The sequence below is a fragment of the Tupaia chinensis genome, unplaced genomic scaffold (genome assembly GCF_000334495.1).
Source record: "Tupaia chinensis unplaced genomic scaffold, TupChi_1.0 Scaffold143615_1, whole genome shotgun sequence".
Lineage (NCBI taxonomy): Eukaryota > Metazoa > Chordata > Mammalia > Scandentia > Tupaiidae > Tupaia > Tupaia belangeri.
In genome coordinates, this window is record NW_006203463.1 from 121337 (window position 1) to 144248 (window position 22912).

Here is a 22912-nt window from a genome sequence, read left to right on the forward strand (position 1 = left end):
GTAGGTGGCCAGGAAGGGCGTGGCAGCCTGCTGGGAGGATGAAGGCGCTTCTGCTGCTGGTCCTACCTTGGCTCAGTCCTGCTAACTACATTGACAATGTGGGCAACCTGCACTTCCTGTACTCAGAACTGTGAGTCCCTCTCCTCGCTGTGCCTATGTGTCTGCGTGTCGCGTATGTTGGGGGTGGGACCGGAGGCAGTTCTCCGGCTGGTGCATCTGTGTAGGGGAGCAAATGCCACATGCACTCGATACACTCAGGCAGGCGCCCTGCCAGCAGTCTGAAGCTGTCTGTGACCTAACGAAAATCCCCATCTCACTAATGCCCTGCGGTCCCAGCGAGACATTTTTCTTCTGCTTCTGAGCCAACGCTTTTTTTTTCTTTTTTTTTGGTACTCTGCTTTTTCTCAATAGATGTGTCTTCTCTTCCTTCCAAAAATAGAACCAAAGAGCAGCTGAGAACAGAGCTTGCATGCACAGATCCGCAGCCTCTGTTGGTATTTCTAACTGTGAACAGTCATCAGCCCTTGGCTGAAACGATCGGTCTGCAGACCTGTAACAGGGGTCGCGTCAGTAAAAGGGCAGCATATAAAAGTGTATGTATCCATTTTGGTTTTCTCTTTGGTGACTTTCAAGCCTATGGGAAATAGACAGAGCTGTATCACACGTCCCCGATCCCCGGTTGCTCTGATCTGATGACTACCGCTCGCCACATCTGCTTCATATATTCCATTTCTTTTTTGCCTGAAATGGCCTGGAGTAAATTGCTGTCGTCATGACATTATATGCCTAAACACGTCACTAAGCATCTCTAAAAAACAAAGCTGCTTTCCTAAACGTGTCCATTTTAGGGGAGGAAATGACTCAACCCCTTCAGCCTATGTACAGGGATGTTTTCCTGGATACTTTTGTTAGTAAGCTCTGAAAGAGGATTGCAGACTGAGATAAACGGCTTCTAGCAATTACATTAAAAGTGTTGTTGTGTGTGCCTCAGTGTTTGGAGCATTTACACAAATGCATTTCTCCTTAGCAGGTAAAAATAGCAAGAGTTAGCTTTTGTGTAAATTAGAGTCAGTGGGCAGATGAAAACAGGGAGTCTAGCTGGAGTTCAGTGTGCCCAGGTTAGAAAGACCTGGTGGGTCATAGTTAGATAATGGTACCGCCACGACCGTGTGGTGCTAGCCGGTGCCTCTTTTGTAATTAGCTAGACTAACCAGTCTGTCTAGCACAGATGCTCAATAAATGCTTGATAACGAGAGCTAGGTCTTCGGAGCTTGGTCATCTGTTTTGAGGGCTCTACTTTTCAGGATTATTTGGTCTTACCTCCCTGGAATGTAACCCCAGTTCACCTCCGGTAAAAATAGAGGGGGCCAGCAGATGGCGTAATGGTTGCTGGATTCCCACATAGTTGGCATCAGTTCGAGTCCAGACCTGACGGCTTAAAACACACTGGGCTTGTGTGCATGTGTCCCCAAAATTCCAAGAAAAGAATGGAGGAAAAAGGATTGCAGCATAGCCATTCCCCTCCCCCCAGGTAGATTTCTCACTTTCTGTCTCTCTCAGTCTCTCTAGCAAGCACACACACCCTATAGCAAAAAATCTCTCTCGAAAAATAAATAAATAAATAAATGAAAGGAAGAAGGAAAAAAAAGAAAAGAAACGCAAAGAGAAAGCGTTTGGTTTAAGCCCAAGCTGTGAACATCTCAAGTCATAATATTGTGGAAGCTTTTCTAGAAAAACATGCAGTGGCAGAGCTAACTGGGACTGTGAAGCTCCTTCCCCTCTCCTGAGAGATGCTAAAGTTGGTGTCTCTGTAATCCAGCACCCAAGGACCCCACACTCACACCCCAACTGCTCCCCTTGTTAGTTGCCATTTTAGTCCCCTAGAGTGCTGTAACAAGTTACCATGAATTAGGAGGTGTCATGAAACAACAGCAAAATTTCCTCTCACAGTTCCAAAGGCCAGAAACTTCAAATCCAGGTATGGGTGACACCACATTCTTCATGCAGGCTGTGGCAGAAATGATTCTTCCTCACTTGCATCCATCCAGTGTCTCATGGCTCCAGGCATTCTTGGCTTGTGACATCATTCTGGTCTCTGCCTCCATCTTCCCTTGGCCACCACCTCTGTGTCTCCCTAATCTGTTTATCTCCTCTCCTCTTCTGAGGACACTTGTTATTGGATTTAGGGCCAAAGGCCAGAAACTTAAAATCGCCCGGGTATGGGTGATGACGCTACACTACGCCGGCTGTGGTGGAAACCATTCTTCCTCGCTTGCATCCATCCAGTGTCTCATGACTCCAGGCGTTGTTTCTTGGCTTGTGACATCATTCCAGTCTCTGCCTCCATCTTCCCTTGGCCATCACCTCTGTGTCCTCTCTAATCTGTTTATCTCTTCTCCTCTTATGAGGACATTTATCACTGGATTTAGGGCCTACCTAGATATTCCAAGATGATCTTATCCTGAAATTCTTAACTTAATTGCATCTGTAAGACTCTTTGCCAAATAAGGTCACATTCACAGATTCCAGTAGACATATCTTTTGAGGAGCCACCATTTAACCTACAACAGTTGCTATGTAGAAATCTTTCCATTTGGTTACTTTCAGTTTTGTAGCCTAATTGAACACTGGCTTAACAATGTTCTCTTCTACAAGTAGATGAATCACGGGCAACTTTTCTTTTGAATACCTGGACACAAACAGGGGAAGAGGAAACAAAATCTCACTTCCATCTACCCTTCTAGAATCTTTGGCTGGCCATATTACCAGGGGAAATTTTCATTTTAATTACCTATGTCATTAACACAGTGTTCCACAAAAGTATGAGACTCATGAACATGGCCGGGTGATTGAGGCTTACAGAGTCTCCTAAGGCACAGAAAGGAGTAGCGTGGGGCTTCTGGGAATGGTGGAGACAAATTATGAGAGGGAGAGAGGAGGACATGTGTGGTGAATAGAGGTTCCCTTTTTGTGTCAAGCGAAAGACTCTCAAGTGATACAAGTTGCCTGGAATCGCTCATTTCCTGGTAAGACACTTTACCTAACAGAAATTTTCGTTATAGTTATAAATTTATCTTTAAAGGAACCAGCAGTTAGCATAATGGCTATGTCACTGGACTCCCACGTAGTCAACCGCGGTTCGCGTCCCAGACCCAGTGGCTTAAAACTCACGCCGGGCGCGTGTGCGTACGTGCCCAAGATCCCGAGAGGAGAATGGAGGAGAAGGGACTGCGGCGTGACCATCCCCCCTGGGGGGTGATTTCTCGCTTTCTGTCTCTCTGTCTCTCTCTGTCTGGCGAGCGTACGCGCCCTATAGTGAAAAACCTCTCAAAAAAAAATTTATCTTTAAAAAGAGAGAAGTTTTACACTTTATTTTGGGCATCTGATGGAGAGGTGAAGACCTTTTCTTGTGTTGGCTGGTTCTCAACTTCTTTTAGTTCAAAGTGTTCAGTATGTCATGGTGGCATACTCTGGTTTCCCTCTATTGTATTTTGGGGTGATGTGTCCTGAGCCCCAACACAGTGCATTCTCTCTAAAATGTGAAGCAGGCATGATGCCAGGTTGCTAGCAGGACACTCTCCCAAACCCATTTGACATCCGTTTCTTAGAGGCTTCCAGGTACTGGAGGTGGTTTGAAAGATGTATCTGTAGTTGTTACCTACTGGTGTGATAATTAATCAGTGAGATAATTACACATTTCAGGTGCTGTGGTGTGTGCTCAGGAGTACAGGCAGTAAGAAATTAGGCCCAGACCCAGCTTAGAGTTGACAACCTCGCTAAGAGATGAAATGTAAAGTGATCCGAGTCAGAAGGGGATGACTCTTGTTAGGTTTTTGCCATAGACGTGTGTGCTTGCCAGAGAGAGACAGTGAGAGGTAAAGTGAGAAGTCAACCTCCCAGGGAGATGGCCATGCCTCAATCCCTTCTCTTCCATTCGCCTCATAAAATTTGGGGCACATATGCACACATGCCCGGCATGATTTTCAAGTCACTGGGTCTTGGACTCGAACTGCAGTCAACCATATGTGGGAGTTCAGCATCATAACCACCACGCCACCTGCTGGCCCTGGGGATGACTTTCAGAAGTAGAGGAGGTGATGAAGAGGTGGAGATTGTCCACTTTAGTGAAATTGGTCCAGGAAAGCTTCTAGAGAAGTTAGGGGGGAACAGAAGGTGGTATGGTGGTGAAGGTGGCTGGATCCCATCTGGGCAACTGTGTGGTTCAAGTCTTAGACCCACTGGCTTGAAATACATGCCAAGGGCGTGTACAAAATCCCAAGAGGAGAATACAAGGGGGATTGTGGCATAGCCATCCCTCCTGGAGGGTGATTTCTCATTTTCCTCTCTCTTTGTCTGACAAGTGCATGACTTTATAGCAAACAAAAAAAAAGAAAGAAAGAAAAAAGAAAGAAGGAAAAGAGAAGAAGAAGTTGGGGGTTTAAGCTAGTTTTCAAAGTATGGGGAGGAATTAGGCAGAATAAGGGGTGGGGAAAGAAAGCTATTCAGGCAGGGTAGATAGTGCTGGCCAAAGACTTGGGGGTGGCTGTGGCTGTGGTTGTCACCAGAGCTTTAAAAACCAACAGTTTACCATAGTGAATTGGGATTGCTGGGTCGGTGTAGTCCCTGGTAGCAGGGCCTAGCCTATTGGGTGATGGCTGCCAGCCCCTGAGGTGAAGAGACCTTTCTCCGAACAGTCGTGGACCACTGGGATCTCCAAGGCAGGCTGAGCTCCGTGGATTCACCAGGTGTCCTCCACCCCTCGTCTGTGGTCTGTGCTTCGGACTATTGGCCTTGGGGGAAGCTTTCCTGACTCAGAGACCCTCCTGGAGTTTCTTTCTTTCCAACACCAAGGCCCTCTTAGTCCAAGTTCTATTCCCTTAAGGACAGCTAGAAAACTGGGGCTAACCTGGTAATGGATTTAAATTTAGTATGGGGCCCGGGGGTCTCAAACTCAAATGCCTACAGGAGCCAGGCAGGAATTACTTTAAATGACAACCATTCAGACATAATTATGGCATAGGAAGGTGATGAGGTCTCTGGCCAACTGCAGAGGGGGGGCACATAAATATATATGTGTGCACATATGTGTGTACGGCCTGGAGGGATTCAAATTCAACTAGATAAAAGACAAAAGCATAGTGTCCATCCAGCAGGTCACTTCTGCATGCCTGGTTTGGCTTTGGGGGGGGGTCTACAGTTATGACCCCAGGCACCTCCTTTTTTTTTAAGGTTTTTGCCATAAGGTGTGTATGCTCACCAGAGAGAAGGAGAGACAGGGAAAGTGAGAACTCGCCCCCGGAAGGGATGGCCACACCACAATCCCTTCTCCTCCATGTTCCTCCTGGGATTTTGGGCACGCATGCACATGCTCCCACTGTGGACTCGAACCGTGGTTCATTTTGCAGGAGTCCAGCCCCTTCACCACTACACCACCTGCTGGCCCCGGCACCTTCTTTAAACATGTCCATTATCTCTTGTTGTCTCACCCACCAGAGGGTGAATTCGACAGAAGACGCTGAAAACCAGAGTGCGGAGTGGCACCTGTGCACAGCCCCAAACAGGCAGACCCTCACAGGCGACCTTGGGACAGTACGAGTTCTGAGAACCGCCCACATCCAAACTGGGGAGCTAGGTTTGTTTTAAAATGCATGTTCTTGGACTCTGAATCAAACCTACTAAAATCTAGCCCTTTGGGGGTGAGGTCCACCATGTCCGTGTTTGAACATCACAGGCAATCCCTCTGAGGCCCACCATGTTCATGCTCAGCAGTTCCCGGGTGGTTAAGACCTCTGAGCTAGGGCCGGCACTTCAAGCTGCCTGACACCCGCTGATGAGAGCCAGTCCTCCTCCCTGGGACTCTTCCCACATGGCGCTTGCGTCCCTCCTGAGCCTGGCGAGTTCTTGGTGCCCACGTACCAGCACAGTCTAGCACAGAACTAAGATAAACCGAAGTAAACACACGCGCTCCTATTGCGGCCAGCCCCTGAACACTGAGAGCTTTATAAGGAGGGTTAGGGTTTGGTTTCTGTGAAGGGGCTATTGATTTTGTTCACAAATGTGAGCTGGCCGGTGCGACTTCTCAGGAAGTCAGGACATGCCAGTTCTTCTCCTAGCTTGCAGCCAGATAAATATTTTTGGCTCATAAGTGGAATCACTATGAATGGTGTTCATGCCAGAATCTGGAGAGAAAAATGACACTTTATTTCCTGACCCCTGTAGAGACAGGAGTTTAAGCGGGGACAGCTCATTCCCATTGGAGTTGAGGATTTGGAAAGTAAAAGGAGCGATTCCAGTTTCACAGCCTGAACCCTTCAGGCGCACGGAAGGGTACAGTCGCTCAGAGAAGCTGCCGGGAGCAATGGGTGTCAATGGAGCTTCCCTGTGTCCCTCCATCCTGAAAACGGGTAGGAACCAGGGACATGGAACATCCAGTGTCTTAGTAACCCAGGACTCGACCGCTCACCATCTCCCCAGGAGAACTTACACCAATCGGTCTCCAAAACACACTTCTGACACACTGCGGTGTCCTCATGCCGGAAGGACACTCACTGGGGCCAGCAGGTGGCCTCGTGGTTAAGGCGGTGGATCTCACATGGCCGAGCGTGTGGTTCCAGTCCTGGACCTGGTGGCTTGAAATACACACGGAGTGTGCGTGAGTGCGTGCATGCACGTGTGCGCCTGTGAGCCCAAAATCCCAAGAGGAGAGCGAAGCACGAAGGACTATAGTGTGCTCATCCCCTCTGGAAGGCCATCTCTCACTTCCCCTCTCTCTCTGTCTCTCTCTGATAATCAAATTATAAAAATAAAAAAGAAATAAAAAAGAACTTTCACTTTGGAGTTCACAGACCAAAAAGAGCCTTACATGGAAGCCAAGGGGATTTCCTGGGCTTTCAGGTGACAATACCGCTTGCTTGGGCTCGTGCTGTCTATCACTCACTGGGCGTCCGGCTGCTCCGTCTCTCTCCCCCTCTCCCGCAGTCGAGGTTTTGTACACACCAGCTTAGTGGCTCCTTTCCTCTGTAGACTTCAGCCAGCCTTGGGCTCGGTGTCGCCGTGAGCTATATAACCTGCAAAACTTTTTTTTGTTTTTTAAGTATAAAGCTAACAGAGATCCACGCGGGAAGGTTGAGGTGACTACAGCTGATCTGCGTGAATTAGGGGAAGAGGGATGAGCGAGTGGACACGGGAGATCACCCTGGCCTCCATCCCTGCCTCACTTTGTTTTCGCTCTAATGACTCCCAACACATTTGACTCTCAATCCAACAGGGCGAGCTTTATGGATTTGCCAGCAAACATTTTCCCCAACGGAGTCTCACGAGACTTGTTTCTCATCAAAATAGAAAAGGAAAATAAAGCTGTTGTCTCTAGACTTTTCTTGTCCTGCTTTGGACCTGGAGAGAGGGCGGCAAAGTGGACAGAGGACGCAGAACGAGGTGGGGAAGTCGTGCTCCAACGGGAGCAGGGGCCAGACCCATGGAGGGGCAAGGCCAGCGCCATCGGCTTCAAACACCGTTAACACCTTTCAAAGGATCTTATTTCACCATGTGCATAGGGGGACATTTTTCCCTTAAGTTTTAGACTTGTGTATTTTGAGGAAATCAAAGATATGTTCCTGATTCACGTGCACTGAACGCGTTACCATGTTGTTTTACAATAATTCCTTGCTGTCCAAAGAGCGTCATCATCCTATTTCAGGATCTTACCTTTGTCTCCTGGAGAATCAGCAAGTGCTCTTTTTCCAGCAGTAAAGCAACTCTCATTCCTAAACCATTCGCTTTTTGGCCTAAAATGTCCTCCCTAGGAGGACCCCTAGCAAACCCCGAGGTGTCAAGATACCACTCCAACGCCTGACAAATTCTGTGTGTCTTCCTGGTCACATGACAAGGTCAGGTGGATAGAAAGCGAAGTTGGGATTCTTTCAAATCACAGACCTGTCTATTTCCTCCTTCTTTATTTCAACTTATTACAACAGGACATTGCAAATGAAGCAAAAGTGAAAGAAGAGGATAATGCGCTCCGTGTCCCCTATGGCCACCTTCGGCAGTTACCGGTACATGGCCAGCCCCGTTTTGTCTCTGTCCTCTTGAATTGTCTTAAAGCAAATCTTAGACATCATGTAATTTCATCGGAAGCATTCCAGTATTTATCTCTAAAGGATAAATTCTTAGGTGCAACCACAGCACTGACATCACACCGAAAACAAGTAACCGTAATTTGCTAATTTCAAATCATCAGAATTTTTCTTATTATCTAGTCATTTTTCTTTGCACATTTTCTTTGTGTTTCTTTTTTTGGAGAGTTTTTTGTTGTTGTTTTTTAATTTTTAATTTTTTTGTTTGTTTTGGAGAGGTTTTTGCTATAGGGCGTGTGCACTCGCCAGAAAGACTAGAGTGAGACAGAGAGACAGAAAGCGACAAATCACCCCCCAGGGGGATATGGCCACACCGCAATCCCTTCTCCTCCATTCTCCTCTCGGGATCTTGAGCACGCACGCACACGCGCCCGGCATAAGTTTAAGCCACCGGGTCTGGGACTTGAACTGCAGTTGACTACATGGGAGTCCAGCAACATAGCCATTATACTAACTGCTGGTCCCATGATTTCTTCACTCTTCAGGTGATTTCTTTGGACGCATGTCCCCGGCCCATTTACTCTATTGGCGTGGGTTAACAGGGTTGGATCCAGGCAGGTGGATCCCAAAGGACTCCAGCGATTTGATTCTCCTTCAGATTCTTTATTTATCATTTGTTTAACATTTAGGGAAGGCAGGGGATTTCATTAATAAAAATAGAGCTTTATAGAAACTCATTTGCCTTGTCCAGTGGAAGTAAATTAATGTTCTGAAAAAATTTTTGGCAAGATAGCCTCACTTTTTATAAGAGTTCTTATCCTCTATTTGGTGTTTGGTTTTATACATTTTTTAAGTTATTCATGGGCCAGCAAGTGGCGTGGTGGATAAAGGCGCTGGATTCCCACATGACCGACCACAGTTCGAGTCCTGGACCTGGTGGCTTGCTTTCTCGCTTTCCCTTTCTCTCTCTCCATTTCTCTCTGGCCAATAATAATAATAACAAATGGAATTAAATAAACAAATAAATCTTTTAAAATTTATTCATGATAGAGCACATGCATGCATACACATGAGAGAGTGGAGCGCCCTCCCCGTGGTGCCCCCAGGTCACAAAGCCTGCTGTCGTAGGCACTCCTGTGCATGCCCACCAGCCAGGAATTGAAAGTGCAGTCAGCTCATGGCTTCCAGCCTGCACTCCAATAGCTAGAGGCCACCTCACAGTAGCTGGGCCCCGGGCTTTGTTTCTCAAGTGCGATTTTCCAGAGTAGGCAACCTCCTGGTGGGTGGACGTAGAGTTTACGCTCAGGTAGCGAAAAGAAAATGCTCATTCCTGGAAGAGTATAATTGCATCACAAGGATTTATTGAGAGCTTATGAAATATCAGGCATGTTCCAAGCTCTGAGGATTCTGCAGTAAACTTACATTCCAGTGAGGGCGCAGTAAGCAAGCAAACGCCTAGTAGGATACCTCAGGTGGAAGCAGGTGCTGTGAAGCCCAGACCCCAGGTAAGGAGGGCTGTGTGAGAAAGCGCCATTTGGAGTAGACGCCCCAGGAAGTGAGGGAGGGGTACTGAGAGCAGCTCTGTGAGGTGCAGATGGTGGTTCCTGCAGCACTGGATTCCCGGAGTAGCTGCTGAGAGCTGTGTAAAGAGAGCTAGCCCTTGGAATCAGCAGATGGCGTAATGGTTATGTTGCTGGACTCCCACGTGGTTGACTGTGGTTCAAATCCTGGACCTGGAGGCCTAAAACTCATGCCAGGCATGTGTGTGTGCCCAGGATCCCCAAAGGAGAATGGAGGAGAAGGGATTGCAGTGTGGTCATCCACCCTGGGGATTGATTTCTCACTTTCTGTCTTCCTCTGTCTCTGTCTCTCTCTGTCTCGCTGATGAGCGCACATGCCCTATAACCAGAAAAAGAAAAAAGACAACTGCCCCCCAAAAAAACAAACAAACAAAAACAAACAAACAAAAAAAAAAAAAAAAAACAAGGAGCTGGCCCCAGGGCAGGCTCAGAATCTGTTAGTCCTGCTACCACGGCCAGCTTTCAGCTCTGCTGACTCCTCCTGAAGGAGGCCAGGAGAAGGTTAAGCATCACTCTGGGTCACCCGCTCTGAACAGCGTTTTAAATGGAATTGCAAATGCCACTGGCCTCCCATCCCCCCACATTCCCGTTGGATTCATGTCTAACTTTCTCATCCTGAACCGCGTCGCTTTCTGCCATTCCAGGCTGTTCGTATCTGTGCTCCACCTGTGTCCTCGGAGGACGCTCTGCCCGTGTGTCTGTGTCTGACCTAACTGAACATGTTCCCCTGTCCCTCCTGTCTCGGTCACCTCTGAGTGTCAGCCGTATGTTTTATGACACTGTCCCCCGAGTCCGGGGTGTTGGTTCAGGTCCACGCGCTGGCAGGCTGTTCACACACTCTCTGAAACACCTCCCCACGACTGCACGTCATTCCACTTTTACTCGTGATTTCTGCCCATTTCTGTGCCCGTTGGACTCTTTGGACTAATAGTGAAAATAAAATCTTTCCTGACACACAATCCACTTCCCCCATTCCTTTTAGATTCCTAACTGCCACCGGCACACGACTCATCACCTTCCACGTCATCACGTGGACTGGTCTGCGGCAACTGAAATGCAAATTGTTCTTCCTTGGGCTCTGGTTTCCTGAACCTTCCACATTTTCCTTCCCTAATACAGTGTTCTGACAGTAACTGCGTGTATCACGCGCTAGCTCTTAGCCCGCCCTCTGTGCTCTCCCCTATCACTATCATGCACCCCCGTGGGTACAAGGTAATTTTTCAGAAATAATGATTCATTTTTACTGCACCATCAGTCAGGTAGCTTATTAGTCCAGTTCTTTCATTCCCTAGAGCCATGGAGTCGGCCGTAGCTTATTAGTCCAATTCTTTCATTCCCTAGAGCCATGGAGTCGGCCGGCCTCTAGAGCAGCCAGTTGATGTCTTCTCGTGTTTGCCAAGTGTTCCTTTATCTATTTTTCTTTTTTTTTTTTTTTTGGGGGGGGGGGTCTAAACTGATCTGTTTGAGTTTGAAGTCCAAATTTCACTTCTGTATACGTCTTATGAAACTGTTTTTATGGGACGTTAGCATTTCAGGGTCTACCCTTTTTTCTCCAGTATTTGACTGTTTTACTGTAGAGCTGTGTTCTTTCACGCTGCCTGGCCTATTCTTCCTGACTCAGTGAGCTTACAGATTGTAAAGCGATGGCTAAGTGTTAAGGCGCTCTGTTTCAACTCGCATGTTCTTTTTCTCCTCAGAGCTTCATTGATGCAGTCCATCTGCTCTTCTTCTTGTCCTTGTCTCAATCCAGAACTGTTCGCTGATCCCAAGGGTCCCTGATACATGGTGAATAGGGACCCGCTTTTTCCATTTGACACGAGTAGTTAGACACTGGGCTAAAAGAATCATGAACTATGGGACCAGCAGTTAGCGTAATGGCTATGACGCTGGACTCCCACGTAGTCGACCACGGTTCGTGTCCCGAACCCGGTGGCTTAAAACTCACGCCAGGCACGTGTGCGTGCGTGCCCAAGATCCCGAGAGGAGAATGGAGGAGAAGGGATTGTGGCGTGGCCATCCCCCCACTCCGGGAGGGGAGCTGATTTCTCGCTTTCTGTCTCTCTGTCTCTCTCTGTGGCGAGCGTACGCGCCCTATAGCAAAAACCTCTCCAAAAAAAAAAAAAAAAGAATCATGAACTATAACTTATGTTATAATTTGTGAGGAGCAAAACTATTTTTAAAATTTAAAAAAATAGCAATAAAATTTGCTGGTTAGATCAGCTTCTTTAGAAACTACCGAGTCTCTCACCTTCCCAATGCCTAGAACTTTCTATGCAAAGAGTTTGGCACTAATTATTCCTTCTTTTCCCCAGAGAAATGATTTTATTCAACCCAATCTCTTTTTAGCCTGACCTTGCCAAGCCCACATGATTTCAGAATGCATTTTGCTGAAGTTTACTCTGTTACTAATGGTCTCCCGATCCCGTCGATACCTCCACCCACCCACTGGAGAATCCTGAAATCACTGAATACATTCCTGCCATTTATTTTTAGAATCAAATCCAAAGCCTTTACTCTGCTGAAGACCAATGTTTGGCCCCAGCGAGTGAGGACACTTAAATCTGTAACCGCTCTGCTGGTGACTACTCCACCAGCAAGCTCTGGTTACGATGTCATCACCCTTCCTCTTAACAAGCTTTTTTTCAAGGTGGCGTGGCATTCGGCTTCGGGGTTGAGCTGGCACACTCTCCCGTGAAGCCTCATTGTCATTTGGAGCTGTTGGTATAGCAACGACAGTGTAGTTGCTATGCCATTTTATTATATTTAAACAGCATTAGATTTGGGATTAATTTGTAGCCTAAGCAAAAACAATCGGAGCAATCAAAAATATTACATTTTCAGCTCTCACCATGTGGCTCCATCAGCCTTCGCCACAAATGCCTCATGCAGGGACAGCAGAAACTGAGTACTGACTGCAGCTGGTCACAATGGGACAGCAGCTTCACCACCCTGGCCCCCCAGCAGCTTACTGGAGGGCATGTCGCTCTCTTCTGAAAGCATATGTGAGAAATGTACAGAAAGTGGGCCAGCAGGTGGCACAGAGGTTCAGCCACTGCACTTCCACATGGCCGTACACAGTTCAAGTCCTGGAGCCAGCAGAGTGAAAATCACACCAGGCTCATGTGCATGCGTGCCTAAAATCCCAAGAGGAGAATGGAGGAGAAGGGATTGTGGGTTGGCCATTCCCCTGGGTGATGATTTTTCGCTTTCCCTCTCTCTCTCTCTTTCTCTGTCTGGTGAGTGCATACACCATATAGCAAACGGTTAAAAAAAAAAAAAAAGCCTTTGATAGTGAGAATTTTAGGTTACAGTAGTTTCAGTATAGAAAAACATATTTACAGACACTTAGGAAAGATTAGAGTAGAGATTAAACCAAACAAGTCAAAACTGATTCATTTTCTGCAAATTGAAGAATGTTTTTATTATTCATGTGTTTGTGTTCTGAGAGGAGAAATTTCAAAGTTCTAAAATCTCACTTTTCAGTTGTCCCAAAAAAATCTTACACATAAACGAGTCATTTGAAAAGGAGAAGCTAGGGACGTGTGAGTCCAGCATCAGCCCAGACAACTCAGCAGAGAAATCTCGATCGATTCTACTCCTCTTTTCTACAGACGGAGGGTAAAGTAAATAACTTCCTGCTTGTTGCAATTCTGCATGATTGATTACAGGATCAGAAGGGGAGGAAATATCGGGGGTCTTCTGGAAAGAGGACGCACAGACATTTGTCTAACCCAGGTCCTGGCCTCAGGTGCCTGGCAGCTGGCAGGTGGCCCTTGTGCCTCTTGGTGCTGGGCTGTGGTCACCACAGGGCATGGTGAGCTACTTTGATGGAGCGGGGTGATTACATGGTGGATCCGACTTTAGTCCGAAAACCCAACTTCAAGTGAAAAAAGGAAGACTCTAACATGTATTAAGCACTTGGAACCGACTCCGCTTTCAGGGCCCAGGTTGATGTAGTCCTCTTTCTGATCCCCTGCAGCCAGTCAGCTCTCCTGGCCACGGCCGTGGCGGGCTGGCTGTGCATGCATGGGCGTCGGCTGTCGGCCGGCTCCCCTGATGACTTCCAGAAGGTGCAGAGCATGCTGTTCCCGGAGAGGGTCTTCAGTTACCTTCTCACGTCTCCCCTCTACCCCTCAAGAGCTCTTGTTCCCATGTATTCATGACCGGCCTTCCTCGACCATGAAAATAATGAGACCGGACACTAATGGCGGCTGCACTTGGGATTTTCATGCCGTGTCCCCAGTGGGCTGCACACCTGCGAGTCTGAAGGCTCTTTCAATCACAGCGCTGGAATCTCACATGAATCCGGCGAGACTCGGGCTACGTGGGGGAGAGCTTTTAACCACACACACGCCGGGACCCAGACTGCAGCCGTCTGGCGGAGCGAGCAGATGGACTCCGACCTCTCAGAACCGAGGGCTCCCCAGCTTAATCGGACCTGAAGTGCAGTTCGGTAGTTTCTCGGCGATGGCCCTCGTTCATTTAGGAGAGCAGCTCAGGGGTTCTGATCTCAGGCCTCACCTCTTGTTATGTGCCTGCACCCCCAAATTCCGCAGGACTTTACAAGGAAAGCTGTACTGGGAGAAAAGACCTCTTGCTCGAGTGTTTTCTGTGACTGCTCACCCTGGTTTTGAGGCCTGCAGATGAAGTTCCTCTCAAAACAGCAGAGGGTTTTTTTTTTTCCTTAGGTTTTTTTGTTTGTTTGTTTGTTTTAGATTTTTGCAGTAGAGCACTTGTGCTTACCAGGAGGAGATGGAGACAGGAAGTGAGAGATTATTCCCCAGGGGACGGCCACACCGCCATCCCCTGTCAATCATTTTCCTCTTGGGATTTGGGACACGCGCACACATGTGCCTGGCATGTTTACAAGGCACTGGGTCCAGGGCTCGAATCGCAAAGTCAGCCATGTTGGATCCAGCACCGTAACCATCACACACAGCAGTTTTGTGGTCGGTCTGGTGGAATCCAGGCACCAGCGTGTCCCATGCCCCAAAGCAACCTGGACACCCACCCTTTGGGCCTGGATGTGACACATGCTCCTTCCCCTGGATTCTGAATTCCATACTTAGAAGTAGGTCTTCGTGACTGTATTTTTGTTTGTTTGTTTAATGAGACATTTATATTTAGCCAATGGCTGATTGGACCCAATCGCTGTGTAGATTTCCTTCCATACTTTGTGCCCCTAATCCTTAGGTTTTTTTGTTTGTTTGTTTGTTTTAGATTTTTGCAGTAGAGCACTTGTGCTTACCAGGAGGAGATGGAGACAGGAAGTGAGAGATTATTCCCCAGGGGACGGCCACACCGCCATCCCCTGTCAATCATTTTCCTCTTGGGATTTGGGACACGCGCACACATGTGCCTGGCATGTTTACAAGGCACTGGGTCCAGGGCTCGAATCGCAAAGTCAGCCATGTTGGATCCAGCACCGTAACCATCACACACAGCAGTTTTGTGGTCGGTCTGGTGGAATCCAGGCACCAGCGTGTCCCATGCCCCAAAGCAACCTGGACACCCACCCTTTGGGCCTGGATGTGACACATGCTCCTTCCCCTGGATTCTGAATTCCATACTTAGAAGTAGGTCTTCGTGACTGTATTTTTGTTTGTTTGTTTAATGAGACATTTATATTTAGCCAATGGCTGATTGGACCCAATCGCTGTGTAGATTTCCTTCCATACTTTGTGCCCCTAATAGTTCATATTCAGAATGAGAATAATTAGAGAGGCCATTTCTGACGGTAGCCAGGTCCGCCCAGCGGTCCAGTACTCTGTCATCCCCCAGGAAGGCACAGGTCCAGCTCACCCGGTCACTGACCCCCCCTCACCATCCCCTGGAAGGGAGGAACCGGATGGACCAGACTGAGTATTTTGGGGGAGGAAGGAGAATGCTCATTGAACGCTGTTCTTTCTGTTGTCCACGACAAACATGTTCTCTTTCTTGGTCGTGTTCCAGGGTGTGGTTCAGATAGGTCCCCATGGAACCCAGGGGGCAGGCTCATGACAGAGAGACGCTCCCAGGGCTGGCCACCGTGTGTGCAACACTGGAGGCTCCCGAGTCGGGGTGGAGCGGGTGCTTGGCATAAAATCAAGCTAAGGAAAGTGGACAAGAGTGCAAGAGAATGGCGAGAGACATGAAGAGCAGGCCTGCGTAACCGCCCTTGTGTGCGGCTGTTACTGAAAGGGGCGGAACTAAGCAGTGTTCTCCAGAGCGTGCACCCGCACGGTGACAGAGCACCTCCCTTTATTCGTGAACAAGGCGCCGCCCGGGGAGGACTGGAACTCAGCCCCCAGACAACAGACTCCGTCGTTGAGGAAAGGGTGGCCTGAAAGCTGTTGTGTCCATGGGCTTCAGGGTGGTGCTCACCATCTCAGACCTCTTAGAGGCACGCCCCTCGCGCCTTTGTGATTTGCGGGGGTCTGACTCTGTAATGAGTACCAGGTGTTCATGCAAATGGGCTGTCTTTTTCTCTCTTAAAATATAGTCACTTTTATTGTACGTCTTAGGGTAAATCAACTTTGACAAGAAAACAATCAGTCTTCCCACTGCCACCCTAAAAGGCAAAGGAAGCAGACCTGGAGGTGAGTGGTTTCGCCCCCAACCCCCAGCCCGCCTAATGTCTCAGGCCAAGAAGAGGTAGACCTTCCTCGGCAGTTAGAAGTGATCACTCTCCCCACCAAAATAAATAAATAAAAATGGACCAGCAGTTGGCGTAATGGCTATGTCGCTGGACTCCCATGTAGTCGACCGCGGTTCGAGTCCTGGACCCAGTGGCTTAAACTCACACCGAGCGTGTACTCATGCGTGCCCAAGATCCCGAAAGGAGAATGGAGGAGAAGGGATTACAGCATGGCCATCCCCCATGAGGGGTGATTTCTTGCTTTCTGTCTCTCTGTCTCTCTCTGTCTCTCTGTCTCTCTCTGTCTCTCTGGCAAGCGCACACGCCCTATAGCAAAGAAAAAATAAAACTCTAAAAAAAAAAAAAAAAAATAAAAAAAAAAAAAAAAAAAAAGAAGTGATCACTGTCCACAGCACATCAGAGACATTTGGATTTTGCTACCAACTGAGAAAGTAAAATCCTGGAGTTGGCAGTCCTGAGGGCACTCCGCACCGCCTGTGCGTTGCTGTTTAACCAGGTCCGTACTTCAGTAGGTGTGGACTTCAGGAGAGGAAGAGAACCAAGAGCAGAGTAACGGGAACCAGCAGTTAGCGTAATGGCTATGTCGCTGGACTCCCACGTGGTCGACCGCGGTTCGCATCCCAGACCCGGTGGCTTAAAACTCAGGCCAGGCACGTGTGCGTGCGTGCCCAAGATCTCGAGAGGAGAATGGAGGAGAAGGGATTGCGCCGTGACCATCCCCCCTGGGGGGTGATTTCTCACTTTCTGTCTCTCTGTCTCTTTCTGTCTAGCGAGCGCACGCGCCCTATAGCAAAAAACCTCTAAAAAAAAAGAAAAACAAAAGGCAGAGTAACAAGGAGCCCTTGGTCAGTAAAACTTTTTGTTTCCTCCACGTAATCGAATGCCCTGGACAGGCAGTTAGAACCTTCGTTCAAGAAAACTGTGCCACTTGAGTATTTGTAAGTTTTTTTTTTCTTTTTTTAAAGATTTGTTTATTTATTTATTCCTTCATTATAGTTTGATCAGAGAGAGACACAGAGAGGGAGAGAGAGGAAAGCGAGAAAGCAAGCCACCAGGTCCAGGACTTGAACCGTGGTCAGCCATGTGGGAGTGTCCAGCGCCTTAACCACCGTGCTGCCTGCTGGCCCCAGTATCTGTAAGTTTTTATAAAGAGGGGCCAGCGGGTGGTGTGGCGATTAAGGTGCCAGACTCCCACATGGACGACCATGGTTCCCAGACCTGGCCGCTTGCTTTCTCACTTCCCCTTCCTATCTCTCTCTCTCTCTAGTCAAATTTAAAATAATAATAATAATAATAATAATAACAAATAAAATGAAGTAAATGAATAATTATAAAGAAAGAAGTCTTGAGGACCAGCAGGTGGCATGGTGGTTAAGGCACTAGACACTCCCACATAGCCAACCACGGTTCGAGTCCAGGGCCTGGTGGCTTGCTTTCTCACTCTCTTTCTCTCTGTCTCTCTCTGGTCAAATTAAAATGAATGAATAAATAAATAAAATTAAATAAATAATTCCTTTTTAATTTTAATTTCTTTAAAAAGTCTTTGTAAAGAAGCAGTGTGGGAACAGAGGCTCGGAACTAGGAGCGTAGTGGGCCTGAGGTCCGTTCCAGAGTGGGTAGGTCAGGGCTTTCAAACACACGTTTGCAGCTCGTGTTTGTGGAACAACTGTGTTCTAGGTGACAGCGGGGAAGAAAGGTGAGGAGCTGCCTGTGGTCTGGGCGCCAGTCCACTGGTAACACTGCCAGCTACCTGACTGGGACCGTTCTTGTAGGAGTGCCTCAGGGGGCCCCTCCGGTGGCTGTGCCTTTGTTAGGAGGCCTCTCGGAAGGAGGCATGCAGGGAGCCCGCTCATCTGTGCTGGGTGAAGGGTGACCTCGCCACAGGAGGAAATCCCGCGAGGCGCTGCCCGGGGGACACCCGCAGGCAGCGTTGGAAGTGCACTCCAGCTCGTAGGAGATGCTGGAGAGTGTCGCCTTTGTGTAGGAATGCACTTAGCTCCTCCTCACCTGTCTCCTCGTGCTCAGTGAGGGGAAACCACGCTACTCCGGTATGTGGACTCATAAGAAAACACCGGGGAGTCTGCTCTAGTGCTATAGAATACCCATGTGGACGGCTGGGGACGTGGTGGTTAACACGACCAGATCCTGGGCCAGGGGTGGCGTGGAGAGCGGGACGCTGGATCCCACGTGGCTGACTGAGCGACTTGATTCCCAGACCCAGTGGCTTGAGAATCATGCCAGGCACTTGTGCGTGTGTGCTCTGAATCCGAAGGAGACTGGAGAAGAGTTCATGGCTTGGCCATTCCTCCCAGGGAGTGATTTCTTATTTTCTCTTTCTCTCTCTCCCTCTGTGTTTCTCTCTCTTGACAAGCACGTGTACTCTATAGTAAAAATCTTAAAAGAAGGAAAGAAAGAAAGAAAGAAAGAAAGAGAGAGAGAGAGAGAGAGAGAGAGAGAAAGAAAGAAAGAAAGAAAGAAAGAAAAGATAAAAATGGAAGAAAAGAAAAAAATGTGACTGAATCCTACATGTCCTATTATGTGGTTTGAGGCCCAGACCTGGCAGCTTGGCCCTTGCCAGATGTGTGCATGCGTGCCCAAGATTTCTACAGAAGAATAGAGAAGAGATTGCAGCATGGTCATCCCCTCAGGGGCGTCTCTCTCTCTCTCTCTCTCTCTCTCTCTCTCTCTCTCGCGCACATGCACAATAGCAAATTAAAAGGAGAAAGAAAAAAAAAACCAGGTAGAAAGACTTTACATCAGGGTCAACTAATGATTAACCCACAGGGCTCCTTCCCTGCAGCCCCTGGAAATGGCTCCGAATTACTGACCTTGATTACTCCGTGGTTGAACTTCCCCATCTGTATAATAGAGCCGTGGTGCTTTGGTCAACAGTTACTCGGTTTTCATTGCACATGTAAAGTAAGGTTAGCCCCGGGCCTCTGAGCTCATGAACTAAGCCAGGAGAAGAAGTAGACATGACCGAGGAATGGGAGATAGAGGGCAGGCCGGGAGGTCCTTGGCATGCATAGGTACTGGGGTGGGGAGCTGACTGGGGACGGGCTGGTTGCTGAGTTAGGGGACCCATCTCAGGGGCACCTGGCTCTTCTCTGCCCATATCTTGTCCCAGTGTATACCAAGGGCTGGCAGTGGCTTTTATAATTACCGTAATATTTTCCTCTGAGAACATTAACACGGTTTTCAAGTATTCATGAATAGAATGCTGAAACGACTCAGAAAAAGAGTGAATGGCTCATTTCATTGCCACGTAAGCGCCACTTTGGCTTTGCGGATGCTCCCTCTCGGGCCTGAGTAGCTAAGCAGAATGAATTGAAGTTCGCTGTTCTCCGCAGGGAAGGTATTCCACACGTGGCATCAGCAAGATGCAGATTTTATGTCCTGGCAATAACATTTTAGGAGAAAGTCTACAATGATAGCAAAATGTGCCAAAAGCACAAGGGGTCATGCCGTAAGCAACCTAACAGCAAAGCCTGGTCTGGACTGTCGACGGGTCTACATAACCCGATTCTCCAGACTTAGGTTGGAAGAGACAGCAATGGGGGGAGGCCTCCTGAAACTCCAGTCGGGTCCTTTCTGCTCCCCAAAACTGCCTAAACCTCTAAAGTAGGATACAGAAAGAAGTCTGCTTCTATTTCTTTTCTGATTTTTTTTCCAGCCATGAAGAATTATAATTATTCTAAGACAATGACTAGCGATTCCACATCAGCTAAATGGCACAGTAAAGAAACATTTTCATCTTAACGAGTTAATGCTACTGGTTTCTTTTCTACGTATAAGTATGACCACTTCTTTCCATCGTCAGTTTTTTGTTTGATTTTTGGTTTTGGCTTTTGCCATAGAGCATTTGTGCGAGAGAGAGAGAGAGAGAGAGGAGAGAGAGAAGGAAACTAAGAAATCATCCCCCAAGGGGGATGACCACATCACAATCTCTTCTTCCCCATTATCTCTGTATTTAGGCCATGTATGCACATGTGTCTGGCATGATTCTCTTTTTTTTTTTTTTTTAGTTGGCCATGTGGGAATCCAGTGCCCCTTAAGCACCAGGCCACCTGCTGGGTCAGGCCTGTTCCTTTTTTTTTTTTTTTTTTTTTGGAGAGGTTTTTGCTGTAGGGCGCACACGCTCACCAGACAAACAGAGAGAGACAGAGAGACAGAAAACAAGAAATCACTCCCCTCCCAGGGGGGATGGCCACACCGCAATCCCTTCTCCTCCATTCTCCTCGGAATCTTGGGCACACACTCACATGTGCCCAGCGTGAGTTTAAGCCGCTGGGTCCAGGACCTGAACCATGGTCGGCTACATGGGAGTCCAGTGACATAGCCATTATGCTAACTGCTGGTCCCAGTGTCTGGCAAGATTTTTCAAGCCACCAAGTCCCAAACTCAAACCATGCTCAGCTATGTGGGAGTCCAGCACCTTAACCACCACTTGCTGGCCCCGCCATTGCGATTCTTTTTCAGGGCCCTTTCTCAGACATTCTCCCAGTGGTCCTGACCATAACGCTGTGAGTTAGACAGGTCACATGGTATTATGGGGAAGGACACTGATGCCCCCAGACTTAGAGGCATGGCCAAAGTACAGTGACCCTCAAACAAGGCACGGGGTTAGGAGCACTGATAACCCGCACAAACTATTTTTTCTACTTTTCATTTTCCCCAAATTTAACCACTAAGAGCCTACTGTTGACCAGCTTTTAACTGGTTCCTTGGTGTGCTCTCTTGGGCCTTACTGGTAACAGAAACAGTTGATTAACACGGGTTTTGTGTGTTCTATATATTAGATACTGTATCTTCTGATGAAGCTAGAAAAAGAAAACGTTAATAATATTATATGGAAGAGAAAACAGGGCCAGTGGTGGTGTGGTGGTTGAGGTGGCTAGATCCCAAATGGCCACAGGCTGACGGCTCGGGATGGTTGGAGTCTCAGACCCGGCAGCTCAAAAAACATGCCAAGCTTGTGTGCATAGGTGCTCCAAATCCCGAAAGGAGAAGGGATTGCAGCATGGCCATACCCCCTGGGGGTGATTTTTCACTACTCCCAACCCCCACCAACTGTTCTCTCACCTGTGAGCCCGTGTGCCCTATAGCAAACTAAAAATAAAATGTTAAGAATAGATTTGTAGATTTGTAGCTTTTTTTTTTTGAGAGGTTTTTGCTATAGGGCGTGTGCACTCGCCAGACAGACAGAGAGAGACAGAGAGACAGAAAGCAAGAAATCACCCCCCAGAGGGGATGGCCACACCGCAATCCCTTCTCCTCCATTCTCCTCTCGGGATCTTGGGCACACACGCGCACGCGCCCGGCATGAGTTTAAGCTACTGGGTCCGAGACTCGAACTGCGGTCGACTTCGTGGGAGTCCAGCAACATAGCCATTACGCTAACTGCTGGTCCTGATTTGTAGCTTTTAAGGGAGAAAAGTCTGATATAAGTGGACCCACATTGTTCAACCCTGTGTTGACCAAGGGTTAGCTGTACTCAGCTGGTGAGTAGAGACAGAGCCCACACAACTGACTCTTAATATGCTCTTCTCTGGAGCTCTAGAAGACAGTTGAGGTGTTTCTCCTGAACATTTTCACAGGTCTTCCCAAAGACCAGTGGGCTCCATTGTCTACCAAGTGACCAAAATATGAAGGGACTTGAAAAAGTTTGCAGAAAAATGGAATTCAAGTATGAGAAGTTTCTTGGTATCAAAAATATTGAAATCCATGCATAGTTTTTCATAATACACACACCTCCCATGAACTTTGAAAAAATAACTCCTGTTCTCCACATTATCAATGTATGACAGTGAAGGTGGACAGTGGGTCCGACCCAAAAGCAGAGCATTGGAGGATTCACAAACTGTTTAAGAGCCAAACTGGACCAGTCAGTGGCACGGCGTTTAAGGCGGCTGGATCTCACATGGCCGACTGTGCAGTTTGAATTCTGGACTCGTCGGCTTGAAAAACGTGCTGGGAACATGTGCGTGCTTGCCAAAATCCTGACTGGAGGGAAAGATGGAGAAGGGATTGTAGAGTGGGCATGACCATCCCCCGTGGGGGTGCCTTCTCACGCCCTGAGCACATGTGCGCTCTGGCAATTTAGAAAACAAGGCAGGTCAACATAGCTACAGAGGCGATGGTGGGCTCGCTGGGAGTGAGGAGGCTATTTCTGAGACACTGAGCAGCAGGCCCAGGCTCTTCTGCTGGGGGTGACTGGACCCTGCCTGCTCCTGCATGTGCTCCCCCTCCAATGAGCCTGCGGGGGTCTCCCACGGGTCTATCTTGGGATAAATCTGTAAAGTAGGCCATGAGCGTCTTTAATGCTAAAGCTCGGGGTGCCCACGTACACATCCGCCTCTGTCCCCCCCTCGCTGCCCTGGCTACCTGCTCTGCCGCCTGCCCACCCAGGCATGGGCAGAGCGTCTCAAACCTCAGCACAGTTGGAATCACCTGGGAAGCCTGCGAACCACACAGGTGGTCGGCACCTGGCCCACAGAGCACCAGCCCAGCCCTGTGGGCATTGTGGACCAGGCAGTTCTCTGCTGGCCCATCCTGTGCTCTGGAGGAAGTTTGGCGGCACCTGCCTCTCCCGCTAGACACCAGCAGCACCGTCCCCACGCATG

At 48.3% G+C, this 22912-nt stretch overlaps 1 protein-coding gene across 2 annotated transcripts in view; it reads left to right on the forward strand.

The window, feature by feature from the left end:
- LNX1 (ligand of numb-protein X 1) overlaps positions 1-22912 on the forward strand; it is a 153748-nt gene that overhangs the window by 50085 nt on the left and 80751 nt on the right. Inside the window, exon 1 of one of the 2 annotated variants that reach the window (XM_006164376.3) lies at positions 9-130. The exons of the other annotated variant lie outside the window; for it this stretch is intronic. Within the exon in view, the coding sequence (XP_006164438.1) occupies positions 39-130 (92 nt within the window). The 5' untranslated portion in view covers positions 9-38. Of the gene's footprint in view, positions 1-8; positions 131-22912 lie in introns of those variants that run through there. 2 annotated transcript variants of the gene reach the window in all.